This window comes from Bombus impatiens, unplaced genomic scaffold, assembly GCF_000188095.3.
Source record: "Bombus impatiens unplaced genomic scaffold, BIMP_2.2 scf_0027, whole genome shotgun sequence".
In the NCBI taxonomy this organism is placed as follows: Eukaryota; Metazoa; Arthropoda; class Insecta; order Hymenoptera; family Apidae; genus Bombus; species Bombus impatiens.
The window spans coordinates 1,507,627-1,530,313 of record NT_176446.1 but is presented as its reverse complement, the minus strand read 5'-3'; the positions used below and the strand labels follow the sequence as shown (position 1 = coordinate 1,530,313).

Sequence of the window (22,687 nt, the reverse complement as noted above, 5' to 3'; positions counted from 1 at the left end):
TTAACTAATGTTATAAGCGTGTAATGTAATACTCTTATAGATTCATTTACAATAATTTATTATTAATTATAATTATCTTTTTAATAAGAATACACGGTGAAATACATTCAACTAGACAATATATAATAATTCGCTTAAAAATGACGTATAAAAGTGCATAATACAAATATACAGACAATGCTTAAATTTATTTATAATTTCGTTGATTCTTTGAACCAGTCCTTTCATCTTCCTTCATCTTTGATTGAAGGTGAAAGCACGTTACGCTAGTGTCTTCACCTTTTTTGCATTTGAAAAAATTTTTCTATTTATTGATTATTATTAAAGTAATATTTTAATCTTCGTATTGTCTAATCAATTCTTGCATTCATAAACTATCAGCATCTGTATATCACAAGATATTCGTACATATTATAAACAATTTAAATCGTAATAAGTCAAGAATACATATATTATAAGATATAACGCATTATACTATATCCCATTTATTCCATCTACTATCATTTACATTGTCTAACTTGCAAATACATACATATGTATATATATATGGATTTTGTTAATAGTCATCTGTATTAATTAACTTACCTGTATTAACAATAATCCCTGAAATTAGCCGACATGACCAACGGTTACTTTCTACTTATAAATCAACAGTACAAAGAATCGATAACGGCTGGATGGACGTGATTCATTTACATAGTCACGAAATAAGAGTGTTTCGCTTTGATTGAATTAATTATGCCTTCTCGAGGCGAAGATATACTTAAGGGCTTCCAGGTGTATCCTTTTTCTCGTGTAACAAAGTTATTTACCTGTTGCAAACAAATCGCATATAAACGTGACAATTTATAGGTTAAAATCAACTATGATAAAATTAACTTTACTTATTTTATGATATTAATTTACACACAGTATTGCGTTCCTTAACTGTTATTTGTTACAGTAATTGGATGAATTTACGAGATGCTGATAATGGCAAAATATTATGGCAAGGTAACGAAGATTTGTAAGTAGATAATAACCTATACGATTTCTGATAACGTTACAATGATAAGATCTTCGTATTAACAATAGAATTGATTGTATAAAGGTCTGTACCTGAGGTCGAACATGAAGCAAGAGTACCTAAAAGAATTCTAAAGTGTCGTGCAATATCACGAGAAATTAATTTTAGTTCTGCAGAACCAATGGAAAGGTTTAGGTTAGAACAGAAAGTGTTGTTTAAAGGCAGATGCTTAGAGGAATGGTTCTTTGAATTTGGATTTGTTATACCTAACAGTACTAATACGTGGCAAAGTTTAATTCAAGCTGCTCCAGAAAGTCAAATGATGCCTGCTAACATCTTAAAGCAAGTATAATGTTATTGTTATAATTTTCTGTTTCGACATCATTCATTTATAATTGGTCCTTTCTTATCCATATTCAGTGGGAATGTTGTGATAGAGACAAAATTTTTCGACGATGATCTATTAGTCTCTACCAGCAAGGTTCGCCTTTTTTACGTCTAAATGTTTTATTCTACTTTAATGATATGACGTGGGTCCAACTAATGTGTTTCAACGTGCACACATGAGATGGAGTACTGAAGATGATAATAATCTTAAACAAAGTTCATATTGAACATTTTACTTCATGCACCTACTGTGATACGCACTGTGCTAAATATATTTTCTCACATTTTCATGAGTAAAACAAATGGCACTATTTCAGTTTTATATAAGCTAAAAAAGTGTTACTATAGCAATATTTGAGATGTGCACTTTTAAGGCACGATACACCTTTATTTAAATATAAATGGATGTAGCAGATTTTGTACATATTGTAATACACTACACTGTTCTAATAAAAAGATGTATAAAAGCTTTATGTCTTCGATAGTACATTCTAATCTTCTCCTCTTATTGCTTTCCATAAAATAAGAATCGTAACTAAATATTTCGTAAACGTAAAACGCTTTCAAAATAATCTCTTATGATTAATACCAAAAGATCGATGATAATATACGATCGTGCGAGTATCAATCTCTCACAAAATAGTTAATGATCACATGGGGAAAACTAGATATACCGTTTTTCTGGTGTACATTCATGCTATTGATTCGTGGTGTATAAGCAATACATTTTTGAGGCTTCACTACCCCTCTTGAGGGAGTTCATGTTGAATATACTCTGTCCCCTACCCTATCTACGTCGTACAGGTGTAAGGAAAAAAAGGAGGAAAAGAGAAAAGAAATAGCAGAGTTGCGGAGTCGCTGTGGTACCCACACGAACTTCTCAACCTGGTAGTGATTCAATTACCATTAGTCTATCTTTCATTCGGTGTAACGTCTGTCTCGTCTATTCTGTGTTTGATTAATTAAACAACGGAAGCTAAATATTGCAATGGATTTAAAGGAAGAAGACGAAAGTGCAAACGAAAATAGTAGACAACTGTTTTTGGTGGGTGCACCGCGCGATCCTTTAGTATCCACTGGAGCGATCGTCGCTTCCGCTGGAGCACCAGACGAGATCAACCCCGGAGGAGATCTACAGTCGACTGCTCTGGCTGGTCTGATAGGCGCTCAATCTTCCTCAGTTTGCTTTCCTACAAAATTCTGTAAGTGCACCCTGCCACCCCAGACCTGATTTAATTAACTGCCACTCTCTACCTGTCGACTCGTAAGTTGGGGCAGTCCTCAATTAAATTATTGCTAAATGCATTAAGCGAATCGGCAGCCCTTGTTTTAAATAGAGTTAGTGGTAATCAGTTTAACAGTTATGAATCATTTTACGCCATTCAACATGATTAAGTGCAATGAGGAAGCAGCGTGTGAATCCCCGAATCAATTCATTAATTTCCGTAATGTTTTGCACCGACTGTACTTCGGTTGAAGATGAAACGGTTACATTAAATCCGCGATATTATACGCTTAATTTCACACAAAGTTTATCAAGTATAATAATGTTGAGAAAAACGATAAACTTTTGTAGCGTATGACTTTTCACCAAGTCCGGGAAGCGAGGATAGACAATCAACTGGAGTTGGAAAAAGGAAACAGCGGAGATACCGCACCACATTTACAAACTTTCAATTAGAAGAATTAGAAAGAGCGTTTCAGAAGACACATTATCCTGATGTATTTTTTAGAGAAGAGCTTGCTCTACGTATCCAATTGACAGAAGCAAGGGTACAGGTATATAATAGAGATGTATTCTATTGCTTCGGAAAATGCAATTGATAATTATTAATCAGATTCAACAATTTGCTTATGCCATATAGGTATGGTTTCAAAACAGAAGAGCAAAGTGGCGAAAACAAGAAAAACAATGTAAAGTAACCACTCACTTGACCTCGCATATGCCACCTTCTGAATGTCAGGAAGTACAACAACAGCAGCAACAGCAGCAACAATCAGATCATTTGTTACTGGAACCACCATTGGGTAGCCCACCACCTATATATCTTGGCATGGAATGGGCAGGGTTTTCACCATATAGTAACACAGCCACTACATCACCTCTTGTGGTTAATAGTATGAATAAGCCATTAGAATCAGAGGCAGATGACAATCCTTTGCTGGATCCAGAACTGTTACAACTAAAAACTCCACGTTCCTAATAGTACCAATCCAAATCTATGCTGTAGTGGAACTGATTAATAACATTCCTTATATTATGTAACATTTTTAAAGAGCAAAGTGTCTGATGCAAACAATTCTTTGCAATGTCACTTAAATCTCACCATGTATCGTGCAATATATGGCCATCAAAAGTGTCATGTACATTACTACCAGTTTTAACTGGTATGTTATAATTTCAAGATGAGGGACCAGAGACTTATTATAAGAAATGATATAAAAATTAAAATTCAAATATGCTTGGAATATTGTTACATAATTTTGTAAAAATATATAGATTTATTCTTCATATGGATTCAATGAATCTCAAAACGAGTAGTAATAATTGTACGTTATATCAAAATCAGAAATTAAATTTTTATTCTTGGGAAACCAATGAAATTGTTCCAGCATAAAATAGTAATCATCTTTATTCCGTGCACATATATTATAAGTCATTGAATAAACTAAGTTATTAATCAATTGATTTAGGAGCAAGAAAGCAATTCAGGATGCTTTTTTTGATCTTCCAAATCTTAGATTTGGTTTGGGCATTATCATTCGAAAAAGTATTGTTCATTTCTATAAAGATGTATCCGACCAAATAAAATTTGGAATTATCAATCGTTTTACTAAAACATTAGTAAAAATTATTGTATTACGAACGATCACAAAGCACCCTGAATGAAATAAATTAATGATTGTGTCAAGTGGTACAATAAAATCATGCGACGTACGAATACTCATCTGCATTATTTGGCGTACGTTCGATATATTGCTTATCTATAAGAGCTTCAATACATTTTTTGATCATGCTGATTGATGGTGCAAATGTAACCTTAGATTGACTTAGTACCTGGAATCGTATTAGTACGTTCAGTTACATCGTGTTTAGATAACTCCCATGTATCATGTCAAAATAAAACTCACCTCTTGCACGAGTTGATTGTGTCTCAAAACCTTACGACTCTTCATAATACGAACTATAGCTGCTTGCAGGTACAATTTTCTGTCATCGTCGACGCTACGATGTGTAGTTTCGACATCGTGACACTCGTTCGGTACATCCCGTTGCAACGTACCAGTTATACGGAATTTCGTTCTTTTATTATAATAATCGAAATTGAGCGTCAAAGTCGTATCTTCTTCTAATTCTCCATCTGTTGATTTTTTCAAAATTTTACAATCAACCAAACTGGTCGCGTGTTTAACTAATTGATCATGCGATAAGTGTAATGATGCAGCGGCTTCTCTGCACTGTATCGAATCACAATGCTCGAAAAGAAGCAGCAGTGCCATTTGGTATGTTTGTACAGTTACCAAATAAGGTTTCTTTAAGTAATTGAACTTGAGTTCACCTTGACACAGGTGATGTAACCAAGTGAGTTTTCGACCGTTAAATTGCGCGTGATAAAAAGTTTCGAATGCCTGTATGGACTTTTCTAGTTGTTGAGGAATATCGAATGGTCCTGAAGATGGTGGTAAACCCAATGGCCAAGCTCCTGCTTGTAACACATATACTACAAAACCGATGCCTAATTGATTTTCTCTATCTCCTTCTCGTAAGCTCGTTGTAAACTTAGCATTTAAGTCCGCTGAAACTGACATATCGGTGAACATTCGATGTAATTTATTCGTAAATTCATAACCGCAAGCTTGTTTTAAACGATCAATCATTGATTCTTCGGCATCCATCGATTGCGATTGTTGGTGTATTAATCTCTTCGCTAACATTCGTGCGTAAAACTTCTGAAAAACATCCTTATCATCAATGTATTTGAACACGGTAATACAATGTGCTAGTTTCTCTTCAACTTCTCCTTCCGATGCCGCCTTCGCAGATTTTTTTAACAGAGAATCGCAATATTTAGCGAACTAAATTGAAATATTACAAATTAAAAAAATTAAACAAATTGCGTTGAAATACCACTATTTAAAGTACTTACTAGCTCAGGTGCTCTAGCTGGTTGCCGTGGAGCAGGCCTATGATTCACGACAACCGAACATGCTTTATCGAGAGCAGTTACAAAAGCTTGATCGCCTCTGAACACATCTTTGATCAATTCCGAATATTTACGATGCACATCCAACATAATTTCCACGAATTGCGTGTGTATCTACATTATGCAGTTATCAAATAATAAAACAATTTCATAGAAAATAAAATTACATTTAGTATTGTCATATTTCTTACATTTTCTCCCTGTAAAGAGCTAATTGCTTGTAATCCTTGCTGAGTAATGTGTTCAGTAAATTTTTGTACAAGTGTCGTCAGACCTGAAGGTAATGGCCTTAACAATGGATACAAGAGGCTCAAATCTCTTTTACGTTCGTACTCTATCATCCTTTGCCCTTCCCAATGAAACCACGCTACATGCGTGGCTATCATTTTTCCTTCGCAGTATTGTCTCACCTACAATATATTATTGTTAAACGATCGATCACTTTAATTTAACGTACATTATATTTAATATATAAAAATATACTTTAGGCACAGAGCTTGCATGAAGAAACTTATGGGCACGAAGTTCCTCCTGCATGAGTCGCCATGTCACTCTTTCCATGTAATGGGTTACATCCGATTGTTGAAGTAAATCGCTTGCTTCTTTCATATAAAATTCTCCACTAGCCTCAAGAAAAGGTGTTTCAAAAATTTCTTGGTACATCTAAAGCAAAACACATTATATAAAAAGTTTTGCAAGGAACATATATTACACTAAAGAAAACTAAGTAGCACAATAGAAATCCTTACATCTAATTGTCCCTTCATTTTATATTCCTCAACCCGAACAAAACTCTGTATCACACCACAAATAACTTCTGTACTTGCTGTGGGAGATGTACCAACTCTATCTGCATGAATGTTATCTAACAATAGCGAGACAAGCTGTTTTCTTAATGGCATAATCATTCTTGTTTTCCAAATATCTAAACCTAACTCTCCTATTTCCATTTGTTCTTGGCAATCAACAATCGTAGTGGAAGACATGCCATAAATCAGTTCTGCCTCCGAAAGTTTCTGTTTTTTAATATGTTGTTGATTCAAATATAAGTACAAGCAATGCAAGTAATTAATGCCCTGTGAATATTCTGTCCAGGCTTGATGATATGCCTGCAGTAAACTAGATTCACCTTGGGCACGAACTTTTGCTAACAATTGGAAGACATGATTGTCTAGAAATCTTTTTGTTTCACAATACAATTGATCAGCAAGTGGTTCTGGATATGCCACACATAATGAATACACATCACTGAAACAAAATATACAAAACATATACATAATGTCAAAATATATAACTACTTTAATACTCTGAAAATAACCAGAAGATATCATAAAGTACCTGAATCTATCATACCATGTTGCACGTGGAACATAAGATAATGTTATTACACACTTTACAGTCTCTTGTAATGCTTCCCATGTTTGAGTAAAATCAACTCGTTTAGGCTTTAGTGACATTCTTTTATACAATCAACAAAATATCAAAGACTTATAACACCAAAGAGTTAATTATATAAATTCTATAATATAATTATCAAACCTCTAAACCTACAAAAAGATAATATATTGATTACAATCTCATAAGTAATAACAGAAGAAAGATAAGAAGAAATTTGCACTAATTAAATATATGTTAAAAGTCACGGAATTAAAGAATATTAAAGCCAAACACTTAAAATATATTCCAAGAATAATCTTTTAACTATATACAAAGACTGAAACTACAAGGCTTAGTCCAAGTGTTTTGTATATCAGTGGTTTAAAAATAACATAAAAGTAAAATACATCGCGAGTGCACTTTTATTTCATGGTCGTCTGAAATTTTTTTCATTCAATCGTATTTGACGCAGCGCATACGACCAGCAAATTATTTCTTGTAACACTTTTCTAGAAGTAGATCGAGTTAATCAGCACTCAAAATAGCGCCTGTACATTTGTATCAAAAGATATGAACCGTTCGTAAATTATCGTCAAATGCGGACTAAGAACGATCATTTTGTGTTGCAATTGTATCGTATTAGACCTTATTATGGTTAAATTCAAATGATATGTTTAATTGATCATCGAACTATAATAAACTATAAAATGCACGTGTAAACGCGTGTTGCAAGTTACAGCTGACTGGTTGTATCCAGATGGTTTTGATCGAAACCACTAACCAAAAACTTGTAGGAAGAGTGATCTGTATTCTTCGGAATACAACTGCCAATTGATATTAACTCCTATCAAGATAAATTCTATGAAAATTCTTCTTCCGCTAATTCGAAAATCATTCCCAGTTGCAAAATTCATGGCATTTACAATGACTCGTCTTGATCGAACACATTTTCTCTCTCTTTCTCTTTCTCTTTCGCCCTCGTTCGTTTTCCACCTCTGGTTTTAACTTTGGCTATCACTTTTATGAAACGTTTATTTAAAAAAGGACTTTGAACCCACAAAAAATATAAACTTTCTTCTTTACAATAGACAACGAATCAAATGCGAAACATTAAACGGCTTCGAATTTCTCAATAACATTGCAGAACCATGTTTTCCCCTTTTATCTTGACTTTCTGAGATCTTGGAGGGGATGATGGAATATACTATCTAGAGGCTCTACTCTCAATCTCAATAGAGGAATACATTATATTGCTCTTATGTAAATAAAAAATTTATGCAATATATTGCATTTTATTTACTTAGGATCATTATTCCCGTTATAAAAACACCTCCTAAGCATGTTTAATATACCTCGATGCAATCCAGAAGTTATGTAAAAGATTATTGGATTTTAGAGAATCAAAAACTTAAGATGATACTGATTTTCCCGCATATTTTTTTGAAAATATGTATAAAATATCAAGAAATTCTATTAATTATAATATGAGTCTAAATACGAACATTATATATTATTAGTGATCATTAAACAAAGTGAGTTATGTAAATTTATGTTTATAACTTACAACGAAAAAGAAAATCGAAGTTCTATACATTATATGTTTCGTGACATAAGTTGCGCTTCGAATATAGAACTTCAGGGTACATTTTGCAGTAATATCGCATTTAATTGTTGGTGAATTCTTCGGGACCGTCTAAAAATGGTAATTTTTCGTATATTAAATTCTTGGTACATCTCTTCGATTTTTTAAAACGTTGGTTACTGTCATACTCTAATATTTTAAAATAATATAAAGTAAAAAAGAGGTTATGTTGCTGTCAAATACGTTAATGACATTGCACGTTTTATAAACTATGCTAAAGCGATATAACTATGTTATAAATGAAATTTTATTTTATTAATTAGTTAAAAATCTGAGTTAATTGAAATGAATTATGTTAATAGGATAAATTTACCTATCACAATTTTATTTATTTGTGATTCTTTTCAGAGTATTTTAGCCTATAATGGTGGAGCTATCATAGCAATGAAAGGCAAGAATTGTGTAGCAATAGCTGCTGATCGCAGATTTGGTATTCAAGCACAGACCATAACATGTGATTTTCAAAAGATCTTTGAAATGGGATCTCACTTATATCTTAGCCTTCCTGGTCTTGCCACCGATACTCAAACTGTAATGGAAAAGTTAAGATTTAGATTAAATCTTTATGAGTTGAAGGAAAATAGGAAGATACATCCTAAAACATTTGCATCAATGGTATCAAATTTATTGTACGAGAGAAGATTTGGACCTTATTTTGTAGAGCCCGTCATTGCTGGATTAAGTCCTGTTACTTATGAACCATTTGTTTGTAATGTGGATTTGATAGGATGTATAAGTCCATCAGATGATTTTGTGGTTGGCGGAACATGTAGTGAGCAGCTATATGGAATGTGTGAATCGCTTTATGAGCCAGATATGGAGCCAGATGATCTTTTTGAAACAATCAGCCAAGCATTGGTAAATGCATGTGACAGAGATGCAATATCTGGTTGGGGTGCTATTGTTTACATAATGTAGGTTATTTTAATCTCTATGTTTTTCTTCCTTTCTTTTTTGTTTTAAGATACTAAGATATCAATTAATTTTTAATTACAGAGAAAAAGATAAAGTTACAACCAGGACTATTAAGACACGAATGGATTAAAATACTTTTAAATACGTTTGTATTGTATACCAATATAAAATCTTTTATTAAGAGGAACATATATTGTTTAAATAAATTAATCATTTTCAACGAACAAAATGTAAAATCTGAATTTTGTTATTTCTTATTTTATGCATTTATAATTATTTGTTTTATCCATATGGGTAACAGTTTCTATACGTGTACGCCACCATATTTTTTTTAAAGTAAATGAGGTTATGTTCTGGATCGGTCAGTACTTCAGCTTGATACATAGAATATTAATATTTTAATTTTGCTTCTGTTTATAAAAATATGTAAAAAAGAATTACAATGGCTGTTAGCAGATTGTGTGCAGCATTTCGACAAATAACAATAAAGGGAGAAAGTATGTAAAGTACATGATTTTTATATACAATTTTATATTGCAGAGAAGATAACCTAATACAAAACATAACTATGGATTATTTTAGGTAATTTCATCGCGAGATATTACTCTTCCCATATGTTAAAAGGATCCAATAATACCTTGCATTTTTCTAATTTTTCTAAAAATGCATTAATTGTAACTCCTTCAAACGTGCATATTAGATTTATACCAAAAACACTTGATATAGATTTTAGAAATCCAGACAGTACTACTAAAAAAAGTATATATGAAATACCATTATCAAGATATATACCATCAATGGAAGAACCTTTAATAAAACAGCCTACTAAACAGGATTTACCATTAACAAATACATCTTTTGAACTTCCTACAACAGAAAATATGTTAGAAAAATTAGCTGTACGTTTAATAGTAATTAGAAGAAAAAAGATGAAGAAACACAAAAGAAGGAAACTGCGTAAAAGAATGAAGTTTGTGTGGGCGAAGATAAGAGTAAATCGTAATGCAGCAAAGGAAAAGGTATTTCAAGCAGAATTAATTGCGCAAATTAAAGAAGCTCACATGTTCGATCCTAAAAAATATGTTGAAGAAAGACTTGCAATTTTGGATAAAGAAATATTACCGAGAACATTTAAAGGTGAAATATTGCCTGAAGACATGATTAAAAAATTCATACAAGAAAAAGTAGAAAAACGAATGAGAAAACGTAATAGACCACATTTAACACTTGATTAAATATATATATTGGACACATAATTGTTTATCACTATAGAAATAAATAATATACTTTGATTCTCTATGCAGATATGCAAAATAAATTTTTAATGTTTAAAAATTGAAGAGTGTATTATTTTTTTGGGGAGACAGAACAGTGTTTGTGACATTAGGATCATAGAGGTAGAATATGACTCTAAACTACACAATAAATATATTAAAAATGTTTAATTTAACTTATAGAATAGTTTGCATTGTTGGAACTTGGGTACATTGTCACACCATGTTTGTTTACAAATGTTTCTTATATAGCTTGTTAACTGTATGTTATCTTCTTGTCACATATATACAAATATTATAATACTATAACAATAAATAGCACCTTTCGGATTTTGTGCGCATATTAAAACATCTGTAAAGCATGTACATATTTTGTCTCCTTTCTTCCCTCTGTTCGTTTTTTGACGAGTAGATTTGATCCTGTCAATAACTCTTACAAAAATATATCTTATTACTACTATTTCATTAAAAAAGTTATGTAGTATTTAAATTACCTGAATATTTTATCAATAAATAGATATCGTCGCAAATTAAAATTATCTTACTTAAAAACGAAAAATAAAATATCAGGATATCGATAATTGAAGTCTTAATATGATTTAATAGATCTTCATTGATTTTTGAAGTCTTTTGATCACGTTACCAGTTCCGATGTCTTGTTACAAGACGAATATATATATATAATACCATTTTTCTGTTGTTTAAATTAAAACTACTCTTTGATAATAATATAAGAATTAATCTTGATTAGTAATAATAAAACATAGCCATGTAACTTTTGTGTTTGTTCAATGGAAGACAGATTCGTTAATTTATATCTATTAAAATGTTGACTGTGCGAGTAATTCAAGGCAATATCTGACCCTTTTTCGCTTCTAACATCTTTGGCTTATGTCTACCTATACTTCCGGTTCTTAAGTCATCGTTCCTTCCGGAAAAATAATCTTCTATTTCTTGAAGCGTTTTACCTTTAGTTTCGGGAAGACACAGATAAAAGTATATCGTGCCGAATAAAGATATGCAACCGTAAAGAATGAAAGTACCGTGCCGAGTAATTGAGCTAGCCAAAAATGGATACGTTTTAACTACTGTAAAGATAAAAGAGTGGGCTGCCATTGTAGTCAAACCTCCGATAATACCGCGTACTTGTGTTGGATACACTTCGCCTATCATTACCCAAGGAATAACAAGGAAACCAAGAGTGCAAGTTATAGTGTATGAAAATATACATAAAACAGGAAACCAAGTAGCAATAAGTTGAAAATTATTCGTAATCCAGTAGTTTCTTAACCACATATATCCACCTAATCCTATCATGGAAAGTCCACAACCAACGGAAGAAACCATCGTGAGAGGTCTTCGTCCACATTTTTTACATAAGATACAAGCGACAATGGTTGATGCTAATCTAACTATCCCGAGAATTACTGCAGCTAAGTACTTGTTTAACGTTGCCCCTGAATCTTGGAAAATTTCAACGGCATAAAAAGTTATAACGTTTGTACCTGACCACTGGTATATTAAAAAGTATAAAAATAACAGAGTAAATGGTTTAACAGCATTAGGTTTTAACAGAGCGTTGACTATCTCACGAAATCCTGTTAGTCGCTTGATATTGTTCTTATTTGAAAAATTGATAAGTGTCTCCATTTCTTGATTAATATTACATGTACTACCACGAAACTGTTGTAATGCTTCGCGTGCTTTGTCAGGTCTACTACGAGACATAAGATACGACGGTGTCTCAGGAAATAGAAACATCAACAGTAAAGCGGCAAGAGGTAAAATCCCACTAACAGCTGCACAGATGTTCCACGTAAGTACGCTTCCTAATAAATACTCGATTAGAACACCGGTGCTGACCCCGATACTTGCAAAAGCGGTCAACATTCCTCGTAGATGGGGTTGAGTCACTTCTCCCGTGTAGACGCGAGCTGGAGCACCAACCATGCCCGATCCAAGTCCTACGAAGAATCTTCCAGCGTATATCATATGAATATTAGTTGCAAATGCAATTAATATCCACCCAAGTAGTGCAGGAATCTCTGTGATAATGAGAGATAGTTTCCTTCCAAGTACATCCATCATGTATCCAGACATCAAACATCCGATGGGAGTTCCAATAGAAGACATACTAGCTGTAGCGAAAGCATAGTTTGTTATAACCATGATCATACGATTTTACGAATCTTAATTAAATGGTATTAATTTACCGATCCATGATTCCTCGGATGAACCTTCGACGATGGGAATGGTGCTATTTGGTTCTTGAAGTTGCGGGAGAGCGATGGCAGAGAAACCAAAGGTCATACCAGTGTTGATAGTCCCAAGTTGTGCTACTACTGCTGCCAGAACTTGCCTGACAACGCTCCCATTAACAATACGACCATTTTCTGGATCACTGCTTGCATTGTTTGTCGCTAGCATAGGTTGTACATCTTCCAAACGATTGGATGACTGAATTTTTGGAAGTATCTTTGACTCCACCAACGATGACTTCTCTGAGTTTTGGATGTCACCATTTTTTCTGCAATAAATAATTCATTTTGTATTAATATCCGCCTTGTTAAATATTTCCGTGAAATGAGATCACCTACACGATATGAATTTATGTAATGAAATAGACAAATAGTTTTAATTTATTTGCATTTGGAAACATTTGGATCGATCTAAAGTAAAACACGCAGTGATATATATACTTTTCTGTATGTAACACAACGTATCCAGTTTAGTTATTTATCCATGAGCTGAGAGATAATTAGTTTTACTCGATACAGATAAAGCGTGCGTCACATGTGAAACTGCATATCGGTATTTACTTGAGAATCACCTTTTTGAAGAAAATAAAAGACGCATATATACACGCATCCATTGAAAATTAATCTTTTCTGCATTAATGAACCCTTGTTATCGCGTATAAGATACATACATAATAGTAACACTCGAGATAACTCGAAAATTTGGCACTGCTTTTACGTTACCAAAATAAAGCACGACCTAAATCTCGCTAGCAGCTAGAAATCGATTTATGAATTATTTCTACGAACACCATCGTGTACTTTGTAATTTAACAAAGAGCAAATCTCGTATGCAATTATAATAGCCTTGACAAAGTTCGAAGTGACTAAATAGCTGACGTGAATATTTAATGGCGAAAATTTTCTGTGGCCTGTGAACGAACTTAAAGGAGTAGGTCAATGTAATTAAGACCATCAAATCGGCAGAATAACGGAATTAACAAAGAGAACTTTGTGATATGTTGCTACGAATAGCACGCGCTGGCACAGTGGTATCTTCTTTGTTTGACAATTTCTAGAACATTAGCGAAGATGATGACGGTAAGGCGGTTGTTTAGAGCAGATTACGAGCCAATGTTAACACGAGTTATCGATAAGCGATTTTTTAAATCGGTTCAACTTCGAAAATACTCGTAGAAGCAGAACGCATACGAAGTTGAAAATTTCATAAACTTTAAAACCGAACATTTTCTTGTCGTTGATTGAAATTGCACTTTTTTCTGACCACAGCTGCTAGCAATTATATTAATGCTATCGCGGATAAGAGTATGCATAGGCATATGCTTGTATATTCTGTTATAGTGCACGCACATATATATTCGGTTATCTTTACGCACGATAGTGTAACAATAAATTAGCCGATCGTATTACAAATCGGCAGTTTTGAATTGGAAAAATATTTTGGTCAAATATGTGGGTACTTCATTATGCTCAGAATTAATAGAAAGCAGAAGTATTGTTTATAGAAAATTATAATAAACAGGCTGCCAATTTTTATGCAGATTTATATCTTTATGAATAAAATTTAACAAACCAAACCTATTATATTTTCGATATTTTACATATTTTTCCATATTATGCATATTTTCTGTACTTCCGATAAAAATCTGCAGTCTGATGCCACACAAGTATTGAAAATTATTCAACGCGATTTTCCATTTGGCAAAGTAAGATTGCGTGAAAAGACGATTGCGTAATTATTTCGCTACTTAATCCGTACTTTCCATATTTTTACATTACATTTTCTAGCGCCGTTTTGTAATGCAAATTGCTTTAAAGATTCTGTACATTTGTACGCCCATTGGGAACAAGCGGAGAACATACTTAACGTGACGCGAGCAACGCGAATGGTGCAACGATAACCGCACGGTAATGATAAATATCACTGGTGAGATTGCTTTCACATGCAGATTTGTTATTAATAAAACACAGCTGGATGCAATGTTTGCAATGTACTTGTGTGTAATCACGGCTTCGTTTCTACATACTTGTATAATACAGATCCGATCTTTGTTTATTCGTGCGCGGAAACGCTGACGGATATCAAAAGTGTATAAAACGATACAAACAATATAAAATAGTTTTTCACGATTAGATATCCTTCACTTGTATTGTATGTATTCTGATACTCTTCGAATCAGAAAATAGTCGTATATGTAGTATGTTTACTAAAAGAAACACAGTCAAAAAGAGCGTTTGAATTCATCGACGATCTTTTAAACCCGGCCTTGATTTTTATTTGCCGGCCTACATATTTTTTCGAGGAAAAAGAGAACAATAAAATGCACGTGTTTGTTCGTGGAAGCTTTCGAAGGCAAATATTAAATTTACACATCAAGTTTAAAACGCTGCTCTCCGCCTTGTCCTCGCTATCTATCGCGTACACTCAGCCGGGAGAGACTCACAAATTTTGGCACACTCGGACGGAATTATTTCTGTCCACGCGTTACATGAAAGGGTTCAAGTGTAGAGTGTGTACTCTGAACACAATCGTGTTTTGGTCGGTATATATTAATAGATCACTTACATCATGTGTTCGACAACGGAAAACAATAGGGACCAACGCCGCGGAAAATTGAACGGCGGAAATTCAATTTGTTACGGGAAGAAGTGAATTAATCGAACACCTAGTACACACGATTACGATTAGTCAACGATTGCTTCTCATCCGCAACGTTTAGTGATGCAAACGAGATTGTATTGCCTACTACTACTACTACTACTACTATTACTACTACTACTACTACTACTACTACTACTACTACTACTACTACTACTACTACTACTACTACTACTACTACTACTACTACTACTACTACTACTACTACTACTACTACTACTACTACTACTACTACTACTACTACTACTACTACTACTACTACTACTACTACTACTACTACTACTACTACTACTACTACTACTACTACTACTACTACTACTACTACTACTACTACTACTACTACTACTACTACTACTACTACTACTACTACTACTACTACTACTACTACTACTACTATTACTACTACTACTACTATTACTACTACTACTACTATTACTACTACTACTACTATTACTACTACTACTACTATTACTACTACTACTACTACTACTATTACTACTACTACTACTATTACTACTACTACTACTATTACTACTACTACTACTATTACTACTACTACTACTATTACTACTACTACTACTATTACTACTACTACTACTATTACTACTACTACTACTATTACTACTACTACTACTATTACTACTACTACTACTATTACTACTACTACTACTATTACTACTACTACTACTATTACTACTACTACTACTATTACTACTACTACTACTATTACTACTACTACTACTATTACTACTACTACTACTATTACTACTACTACTACTATTACTACTACTACTACTATTACTACTACTACTACTATTACTACTACTACTACTATTACTACTACTACTACTATTACTACTACTACTACTATTACTACTACTACTACTATTACTACTACTACTACTATTACTACTACTACTACTATTACTACTACTACTACTACTACTACTACTACTACTATTACTACTACTACTACTACTACTACTACTACTACTACTACCACGCGATCACACAGACAACATTGTTATATATCGATGATTGCGATGATGATGGATTATCGAAAATGCAAGAAGAATATATTAATACTGATATATCAAAACCGAGATTTGACAATCGAGGTCTATCAATCAACCTGTCGAACATTGTCGTTAAATACCTTCTTAAAACTCTCTATTGAACATGGTCGTATTGTTGCAAACAAAATTCCAGAAAATACTCGGGAGTACCATGAGTTCTATTCTATATCGAAGTATACAGGAATTAACGTTTATGACTTACGAAACCAGACGAGTCGAATGGATTAGAAACGTTGCTTTGTTCGCTACAACTAAGGTGTAAAATTTGAACAAAGCACCGAAGAAGTCAAATTGTGCGGCAAATGTACCTATAAGGCTTCATTCATCAAAATTCTAGACTTTCTCCAAAATAAACCACCCTTTATCTCTAAAATTGCTATGAGAAATTACAAATTGATGGTTTTAATATTAATTATGAACTCTAGTTCGCTCAGATTATCCGTAGAAAATATTTCACAGAGAAATAAGTATTGTTTGAAAATAATTGTAATATACCCACGATGCGAGCGAAACATCGAACTTTAATTGTTATATGGTTATCAATACCACTACTTAACGGTGCATATTAATAGGGTAATTATGTTAAGTCGCGGTAAATAGCCTCAATCGTTATTTGTTCGTAGCGTGTCGAATAGAAAGATCCTTCACCTAGAAAATTATCAATTGTGATTAATTATTGTTATCACAACCGAAAATGGACGTGAACGTCGCGTACTCGAGAGCTTAATTTGAATGACTTTCATCGCTCGTCAATAATTGATGACTAATGGAGACGGATTAAAAAAAGTAGCAGAATTACGAAGAAAATAAAATGTGGTTCAATTTCCTCACGTGCTCGTTATTATCTTTTATCGCTTATCCTATTAGTTAATTTAACTAATTTTCTAGAATATCCGACAAGAGCGGCGGTTGAACATATTTGATAAATTATACTTATAAATAATATTTTGTTGAGATTAAGAAAGTATCTGTAAAAATTACAACGAATCGCACGAGAGAAAGAAAAACGTGCGTCACGTTACAATCAGTCAATTACGATAAACAGTGAGAAAGTCAGGCTAACTTCCAACTGTAAGATTCTGATGAAAATTATACTAAATCATTGAAGAGAAAAACGAAATATACGCATTAAGATAAACAGTGCCAAGCTCAAAGGAATTTACAACTAGAATAGCTTAGTCAACATGTTTACGTGCTATGGGAAATTTCAATGTACGAAAGGTTATAGAATGCATCTAATACGCAAAAATATCCAAAGTACTATAGTATTTAAGAGATCAAATAAAATATTTAACGTTTGTCCTTTTAACTCTGTTCACGGGAGAGAGAGGATTTGAATAAATCTTCGTAGTTTAGTAATTATTATTGGAAAATTAACTGAAAAATTCGGCTCTTTTGAAACTTAGTGGGGAAAGCAAATTATAATTATCTAAAGTAGATTTAGTGATATACATAATTACGATTGTCCAAACGTAATTACGAGGCCAAACAATTAACACAAATTTTGCGTTATGTGTGATCGTAGGACCAGGACATTGTGCAAGTAAAAGATGTAAAACAAACATGGCACAAACGCGTACATGTACTTATATATTATGTATACACTTACTCTGCCATGGTGTTCGTCATATTGATCTTCAGTTGTCGTTTGCCTCAAACAGAACGATTTTAAAGTAAAATAAAATATGTACAAGTTATATATCACAGTCTATTAATCACAATGATATGCTCGTTATGAGAGGAAATTCGCGCATTGTTTTTCCTCCTTTCTTTTCTCTCTTCCTCCTTTTGTTTTCTTCCCGTCTTTGTTTCCTCTTTTGTTTCTCTGTCTAAACTAGTTAAATTCCGTCACCTCTAACGAAGTATCACGAAATCACGTAGCGTTTTCCGGAATAGTTTTCGTTCTCTCAAGAAATTCTTGATACGCCAATTATTCGCCCTATCTCGTAGAATCCCACTTGTATCTTTTTCCATGGACAATATATGAACATTGACGGTCGTGATTGTTTCTGCTTTTCTTCTTTCTTTGACGTTGATTTCTTCTTGCGGTAGGAAATTTTGTTAGTGAAAATCGTAATCAAGCAAACAAGAAAAAAGAAAGAGGAAATCACAACGAGTAGAAACAGGAAAACACTTGTGTAGAAACAGCAGGAACGAAAAAGAAATTACTTTTATTCATCCCTTCTTGGACGACGCGCGCAAAGCGAATGTACTTACGACAACTGCCGGTAAAGCTTTATATAAGCAGAAGCGACCGACCTTTTGGTTGGTCGAGTTCCCGCTGACTTGCGCAGTAGAAAGACGCGCGAATTTTGTCCGCGCGCACATGCGTCCTTCGAGCTGCCGCGTGCTCGCGAAAATTTCTTGAAAAAATGAAACTCGATCCAATTTATCACATCAATGAAGAAAATTCGCTAAAAAAAAAAATACTTTTATTGATATACCAATCAAAAGCTATTAAACAGAATTAAGCAGTGTGCTACAAATTTTGAGGCAAGATATTCTGAAAAATTGTAAAAAATATTGCAAGAGTTGTAAATAGTATGTTAAAAATTCTAGAAAGATATACTTGATAAAAAAAATTGCTAAAAATCACTCGAACGAATGCTAATTCTACCACTGTTATTCCGATTGTATTTTCAGGCATTACTTGCTAATAATAATATGGAAATTGGATATGGAATTTCAGTTTACCACAAACAACGTGTTCATATTGACTGAGTGTAAAAATAAAATATTACTAACCGGTCTGTCAGATGAGAAAAAAAGGACATGTTAAATTCTGATTTCTTTCCGAATCGAAAGTATACTCTGTAAAGCGCAATCTACATTCGTATCGATAAGAACAATCGCGAGGATTTGATCATTTGTTTATCTGAGAAAAATAGGACCGTATCGCTTGTCGCTTCTAGAACTCGTGACTGAATTTGTCACGATGGTTGTTTGTGAATTAAGATATTGATGTCTCCTCCGTATGGAGCTAAATGTGCAAAATGAGATAACGGATAAGCAGAAATTCTTTTTTGGCACGTTTTCGTAAAGTTGCTCTCATCAAGAGATAAAATCTTTTCATAAAATCCCGAGGAACAATATTTAGATATCAAACAACATTAAAAACTAACTTGTTATTTTATCGCAAACATGATGGTCTAGAGAAATATATTCTTACTCGTCTGCATCATGTCTGCACGTCGTATCGTAAGAACAGAAAATTTTCGTAATGATATTGTATTCACTTCTCTTGTATTTTAAGATTTCTTCTAATTTTATATTATCTATATTTTGGTTTATTTTCGTACGATGACGAATCGTACATACACTAAAACATACTACAAAACATGGTCGTACATAGAGATAAGCTAGACGAATAGTTCATCTCATACAAATACTGTAATCATAGAGCATGACGCTTTTACCAATAGACAAATAATCAGGCTTTTATATAATTCTTTATCGAAGATAGCTTTATATATACTCTATATTCTAGCTATGCATTTATAATCTGAAGCTCAGCGCGTGTCTTCATTCATATCTTTCAAACAAGTCCTTTAAGCCACGATTTTACTGAAGATAATTCAAGATACCAGAAGACTGATAAAGAAACTGCATCGATTTCCTCTTGACACAAAAATGATATCTACTTTCTCAATTTTTAATCCATGGAATTACTACATAAATCATCAATAAAAATTCTCACAACACTCGAGATAATTAAGCCGCGAAAGGTTAATCACACAAGAAGTTACACTAAGCACGATTAGTTTAGACCTTCTCCCCTCTAATTAAAATGAGTATTCCAGAGAAGGAAAATATTCGTGATCGTGACGAATTTTACGTAAAAGCATTCCCACTGGTCTTTAAATGTTCCCAATAGACTTTTTTCAAGCTAGAACCATAATTAGACAATTACCCACCATATTACCGATCGATTCACCTAGTGGACATGGAGAATGGCCGAACGAACCAGTTAAATCATCGATTGAAAAGAGCACACGGTCAACCTCGAATTTATCTGATCTTTTTACCTTTCAAAAATGCATCGGTGAAAGAATGTTCTCATAGAGTAAGTACTTACTCGCTGAGAGACATACACTCGTCTGTAAATGTCTCGTAATTCCGGTTCCTGGACATGTTGACGAAGGACTGAACACGTTTGTCGGTTGTTGCGGTCGATTAAATTATTCTCGGTGGGTTATCGAGCCTGCTGTCACGAGTTTTCTCATATCAAGCTGCAGTCATGTGCCTCTTACGTCTTTTCTGTCTTGTTTTATTTAATTTCACTTATTTTCATGCCGGGAGTAACATCTTCGTTTAACTAGGCACGTTAGACAATGCGAGAAAATGATCCATCTATCTACCCTTTTCGTTGATCTTCGGCGATCCTACGAAATCGTGGATAATTCACGTCGAAATAATACTCCATTAGAATTAAAAATCATTTTTTAAATAAAATTTTCTATACAAAAATGTATCTTTCTACACGCTATGAATTTTCTAAGCATTCAACAACTTTTCCACTGTGACAAGTCGGTGCTGTTATTGGATCATAAATGCGCTCTTATCGACGATGTCGATAACGCACTATTGTCGGAAACAGATTACATATTTTTTACGTAAATTTAATCGAAATTCTTGCCATGGAATCGTAGCAATATTTCTGGTTTCTCTCGCGTTTCATTGAATTAATTTTCTTATTCTCCGGCAAGAGGTCACTTGCAATCTTGAAAACGACCGCCCTTTTTATGTAAGAAGATTTGTAAACAACTAATTTTTAGTAAAGTTGAAAGAAGTATCGCTATTCATCGAAATCGAAATCATTATCGATCTTCTGTCGTAAACACTTGAAAATTTCATTTGAAAAATGAAACAAGACGCAAGACACGACAAAATTTGGAGGAATTCGGAAATTAATTTACCTGCGTCAATGTCTGACGGATTTTCACACTGATCTTGTACTTATTTGTGTACCACGTCGCGTACCAAAACGCGTCAATAGGATGAATTCCTGAATGGACGGCAGCTATGCTTCTTATTTGACTCTCGTTGCGACACCTTTTGCATCGAATGAAAATAATATGAGATCATGTGGAATTAATATTCAGACACCGCGTTCAGATTAAAGCATGTTGCACAATCGTTCGTGTTCTGCAACGATGCACGACGCCTATGTCCTTCTAAGTTACTTGCATAATTCTAAAAGAAACAAATGATCGGAGAAAATATATCAACCGTATCGATGCGTGGTCGCTGCTTCTTCACCAAGCAAACAAAGTTTTTCTCGAAAAAAAAAAGATATTTCCCTTAGTGAAATTTTTCATAAAGAAAATAGAAATTTCATCGTTAAAAAGAATCTACGTCGAATGGTTGAATTTTAGATAATAATAATTAGACTATCTATTAAATTTTAATTCTGGTTTTGGAAATTCTGCTTTTGGATTTTCTCCTTTTTTTTAAATTAAAATACTGAGAAGTAGAGACGAGAAATATCTATGGATTTATCTATATTAATCGTCTTGATTGCATAATTATTCAATTAAAGATGCAGGAACCTTGACATTACATAGTAAGAAATTCAATTCGCAAATTATTCCAGACACATACTTCAAATTAATATTACTTCTTTAAGTCTTATACTTGCGATTTTCCATTTACTTTCTGGCAAATATATACTTACCGAAGATGTGATATTTACACAGAACGCTTAAAGAATGAATAATTAAAACATAAAGATATGTATGTACATATTCAACTAACTCTGCAACATTCTGTTTTTGCACATGCAGATATTTATTTGCATGAAATTATATCTAGAAAAAACGAGAAATTTATGCAAATAACTCGGATATCACGGAAGAGAAGGACTAAAAATGTAGAGGTCCTGACTTCAA

General features: G+C 33.3%; 6 protein-coding genes and 1 long non-coding RNA gene across 13 annotated transcripts; 4 read left to right on the top strand and 3 right to left on the bottom strand.

Annotated features, from left to right (window-relative positions):
- Window positions 1-44: 44 nt before the first annotated feature.
- LOC112212940 lies at window positions 45-713 on the bottom strand. Its single transcript, XR_002946797.2, has 2 exons — window positions 586-713; window positions 45-384 (listed from the first exon to the last, which is right to left on the bottom strand). It is a non-coding gene; the product is annotated as an uncharacterized LOC112212940 (long non-coding RNA).
- On the top strand, window positions 541-1,862 carry LOC100748796 (retinal rod rhodopsin-sensitive cGMP 3',5'-cyclic phosphodiesterase subunit delta). 2 transcript variants are annotated; one of them, XM_024368045.2, is made up of 4 exons: window positions 541-779; window positions 944-1,006; window positions 1,091-1,348; window positions 1,427-1,862. In XM_024368045.2, the coding sequence occupies exons 1-4, from the start codon at window positions 739-741 to the stop codon at window positions 1,506-1,508; spliced, it is 444 nt and encodes a 147-aa protein (XP_024223813.1). In that variant the 5' UTR covers window positions 541-738; the 3' UTR covers window positions 1,509-1,862. The 2 variants fall into 2 exon arrangements, with proteins under 2 accessions (XP_024223813.1, XP_024223816.1); XM_024368048.2 differs by having other exon boundaries at window positions 765-852.
- Window positions 1,863-2,227: 365 nt separating this feature from the next.
- LOC100748675 (homeobox protein ARX-like) lies at window positions 2,228-4,149 on the top strand. The gene is made up of 3 exons (XM_003484908.4): window positions 2,228-2,595; window positions 2,970-3,172; window positions 3,259-4,149. The coding sequence occupies exons 1-3, from the start codon at window positions 2,382-2,384 to the stop codon at window positions 3,595-3,597; spliced, it is 756 nt and encodes a 251-aa protein (XP_003484956.1). The 5' UTR covers window positions 2,228-2,381; the 3' UTR covers window positions 3,598-4,149.
- On the bottom strand, window positions 4,009-8,173 carry LOC100748556 (cullin-2). Of its 2 annotated transcripts, none has more exons than XM_012386945.3 (8): window positions 7,757-8,173; window positions 6,952-7,145; window positions 6,348-6,846; window positions 6,082-6,261; window positions 5,790-6,008; window positions 5,542-5,712; window positions 4,526-5,470; window positions 4,009-4,451 (listed from the first exon to the last, which is right to left on the bottom strand). In XM_012386945.3, exons 2-8 carry the CDS (start codon window positions 7,053-7,055, stop codon window positions 4,320-4,322), a joined length of 2,250 nt encoding a protein of 749 aa, XP_012242368.1. In that variant the 5' UTR covers window positions 7,056-7,145; window positions 7,757-8,173; the 3' UTR covers window positions 4,009-4,319. The 2 variants fall into 2 exon arrangements, with proteins under 2 accessions (XP_012242368.1, XP_003484955.1); XM_003484907.4 differs by having other exon boundaries at window positions 6,937-7,145; window positions 7,757-8,172.
- Window positions 8,174-8,536: 363 nt separating this feature from the next.
- Window positions 8,537-9,769, top strand: LOC100748437 (proteasome subunit beta type-3). The gene is made up of 3 exons (XM_003484906.4): window positions 8,537-8,677; window positions 8,966-9,531; window positions 9,614-9,769. Exons 1-3 carry the CDS (start codon window positions 8,675-8,677, stop codon window positions 9,660-9,662), a joined length of 618 nt encoding a protein of 205 aa, XP_003484954.1. The 5' UTR covers window positions 8,537-8,674; the 3' UTR covers window positions 9,663-9,769.
- Window positions 9,770-9,836: 67 nt separating this feature from the next.
- Window positions 9,837-11,157, top strand: LOC100748317. The gene is made up of 2 exons (XM_003484905.4): window positions 9,837-10,029; window positions 10,115-11,157. Exons 1-2 carry the CDS (start codon window positions 9,975-9,977, stop codon window positions 10,765-10,767), a joined length of 708 nt encoding a protein of 235 aa, XP_003484953.1. The 5' UTR covers window positions 9,837-9,974; the 3' UTR covers window positions 10,768-11,157.
- LOC100742930 (facilitated trehalose transporter Tret1) lies at window positions 10,960-21,963 on the bottom strand. 5 transcript variants are annotated; one of them, XM_033321317.1, is made up of 4 exons: window positions 21,716-21,963; window positions 20,875-21,181; window positions 13,020-13,333; window positions 10,960-12,944 (listed from the first exon to the last, which is right to left on the bottom strand). In XM_033321317.1, the coding sequence occupies exons 2-4, from the start codon at window positions 20,928-20,930 to the stop codon at window positions 11,653-11,655; spliced, it is 1,662 nt and encodes a 553-aa protein (XP_033177208.1). In that variant the 5' UTR covers window positions 20,931-21,181; window positions 21,716-21,963; the 3' UTR covers window positions 10,960-11,652. The 5 variants fall into 5 exon arrangements, with proteins under 5 accessions (XP_033177208.1, XP_024224074.1, XP_024224082.1 ...); XM_024368306.2 differs by lacking the exon at window positions 21,716-21,963 and having other exon boundaries at window positions 20,875-21,198; XM_024368314.2 differs by lacking the exons at window positions 20,875-21,181; window positions 21,716-21,963 and adding an exon at window positions 18,405-19,043.
- Window positions 21,964-22,687: the final 724 nt, after the last annotated feature.